General features: G+C 39.3%; 1 protein-coding gene across 1 annotated transcript in view; it reads right to left on the bottom strand.

Moving 5' to 3' along the window:
• The window catches only part of LOC140244057 (partner of bursicon-like), an 11,120-nt gene extending 9,153 nt beyond the window's left edge, over positions 1-1,967 (bottom strand). The window contains exon 1 of the mRNA XM_072323706.1: positions 1,731-1,967. Coding sequence (XP_072179807.1) covers positions 1,731-1,967 — 237 coding nt within the window. The remainder of the gene's footprint in view (positions 1-1,730) is intronic.
• Between the last annotated feature and the right edge of the window lie 767 nt (positions 1,968-2,734).

The following is a 2,734-nucleotide window of genomic DNA, read 5'->3' as shown; positions in this document are numbered from 1 at the left end:
AGTATTGTTCACATTTTATATATTTAACAACACTTAACATCGATTATACTGGCTCAAATTTTTATGTTGGTTATTTCTATCCCTACGCCCTAACTCACATTTTGGAACTATTTTGAAGCACTGATGCTTGTTTTTTGTTTCATCTGCAAATGGTAAATTATGCCTTTAAGCATCCAAATAGGTTAACAAATAGAAATAAAGTATGCAAACAAAGTGCAATATGTCAGTCAGTATTGGGGATCGGCAATTCGGTATTGTTACTTGCTTGTATAATCATTGGGGCGAGTATCTTGAAGTGTTTTTAAGGCAGCAGTAACAAAACATATTCACAAAGACACGGATGATGAAGAAACTGCATTTCGGACAACTGGATATCGTCAGCATGTGGTCAATATTTTCGAATCCTTTTGAATGTATATACAATATTTCAAATAACTGCAATTAGCATGTAAATCATTTCATGCCATTATTAGTTGCTGTTGTTGCTGTTGTTAGGACAAACTTTGACTCCAACTCTGACATAAAATTGATCGGGGAATTTACTCTGATTTAAAGTAATGACCACACACACACACACACACACACAAAGAAATGTGTCAGCAGAGGTGCAGGGGATTTTTTTTCTTCAATCTTGTTCATGTGATCGATGTGATATCCATTATAACTCATATAGGGGCCTATTCATATAAGAAGACGTTGCAAGTATTGATTAATTTTGTTCACGTTTATTTCACAGGCAGAGTTATAAGTAGATTTTTTGTACTGTCTTTCTTTTCTTTTATTTTATTTTTACTCCTGAGCTGGCATCTGTCTCAGCTTGTCTCTTTTTTTCGCTTTTCTCACATTTTCCTTTTAGTCTCTGCCATATTTACCTTGTGGACCGGCGGAACGTATATTTACGAAGTCTTCACGGCGACTCTCGGGAGACGGGAGGCAGGTGGAAACTGTAGCCACACCACTAATTGATCCTCTTTTATGCGCGCAGACAAAAGGAGGTGCCTTTTTGAGGAACGTTCATGATAACAAAAAGCTCGCCGCTCGTGGTACTACAGAACATTCCTCTGCAGACCCCGCCAACTTCATCGCACACACTCGCGCGCGTTCGAAAGGTCTCGACGATGGCGTTCAAACAATGTTCGTTGGTGAATCGTATCTTTCGACTTCATACAATTCGAGGTTTAGAATAGGCAAGTGCCTTTTTCATCTCCGGTTTGGTCGCAGTTGGAGCTGCTTTCGTTGCTGTTCATGTTACGGGTTGTTTTGCGGAAGGAATTACGTGGGATGATGCTATTTACGTCGGGGCATCCTTTCTTTCTTTCTTTCTCTTGTTTTTTCACTACACCATCTCTTCCTCCCTTCATGCTTCATTTTCTTTCACCCCTCCTATTTGTGGAAGTTTTAAACCCATATTTCCCATTTCAGGTGTTTGATGTCCTGTTGTTTGTCACAGACATAACCTCTATGGACAGTCGAGACATGTTTTTTTACAACTCGATGACGTAAAAAGAGTGAGTTATCAGGGCTTTCGACTGTGCACCCAACAATCAAAGGCTAAAAAACATCTGTCCAGGTGAATGAAAAACCAAAAGTATCAATAATGAAGATTTAGTTTTGTTACTTTCTATTTATCCATTTTCTTTTGCTCGAGATGTAGAATGTGTAATTCCAACACCTGCAAGAAGAACTTTGTTAGAAATATATTTATGTAAGGAACTTTTTAGCCGACGCACCTTGTCGAAGCCGTGCTGTAAGACCGTTGGCGAAATCTGAGACCGACATCGCCCCTCGCACTGGTTGACTTGGATCTGTTCCCGACACCGCAGCGTCCGCTGCATGGTCTCGTCGAAGACCTCGACGTCCACCGTCGTGACCCCGTGCGAGAGTTCGCACACCTCGCCGTTGGCCAGGGAGCTGACCTTTGAGATGCGACCGGCTCCGCACATGAGGACGAGAAGGAGGACCAACATGGCGGCTAGCCAGAGCTCCGCAACCCTCCGCTCGACCTATAGCCAATGACAGTTTAAGATTATGATTATTTACTTTCGGTAGTAAATGATAAAAAGCAGTTTAATCAAGAATCTTAAAGGCATAATTTACCATTTGCAGACTGGCAGATAAAACAAAAACCCAGCATAAGTGCCTCAAAATAGTTCTAAAAGGTGAGTTAGGGATAGAAACAACCAATGTGAAAATTCGAACCAGTATAATCGATATTAAGTATTGTTAAATATACAAAATGTGAACGATAGTTATGATAAATATATTTCCAGACTAAACCGTCCACAATTAAGGTTTAATGAGAAGAATAGTGATATCTCCTTATATTTTAGGCTTTATTGCAAAAAAAAAAAAATTATATCGTATAGGATGTTCTGATACAGCTGACCTACACATATGCATCCAAAGTGATATCTTTAATTTTCTTAAAATCACTGCTCCCAAAAATAAACAGGACCTTTAAAACCTGAACGAAACCAAGAATGTAAAATGTACTGGTAATGCAAGGGGGTTCCTAACATGCTTTATTTTCTGAGGGACTAGCCAACCGAGAGGTTCAGTGATTTCTGGTGAAAGAAGAACACAACTAGTGATAATAAGTATTATACATTTCAAGACGTCAAGAAACAGAAATTGTTATCAAACTCTGAACATTACCATAACACACACAGAAACACATACATACACATATTAAACACACACACACACACACACACACACACACACACACACACAT

This window comes from Diadema setosum, chromosome 20, assembly GCF_964275005.1.
Source record: "Diadema setosum chromosome 20, eeDiaSeto1, whole genome shotgun sequence".
Taxonomy (NCBI): Eukaryota; Metazoa; Echinodermata; class Echinoidea; order Diadematoida; family Diadematidae; genus Diadema; species Diadema setosum.
This window is presented reverse-complemented; position numbering and strand designations above follow the sequence as displayed.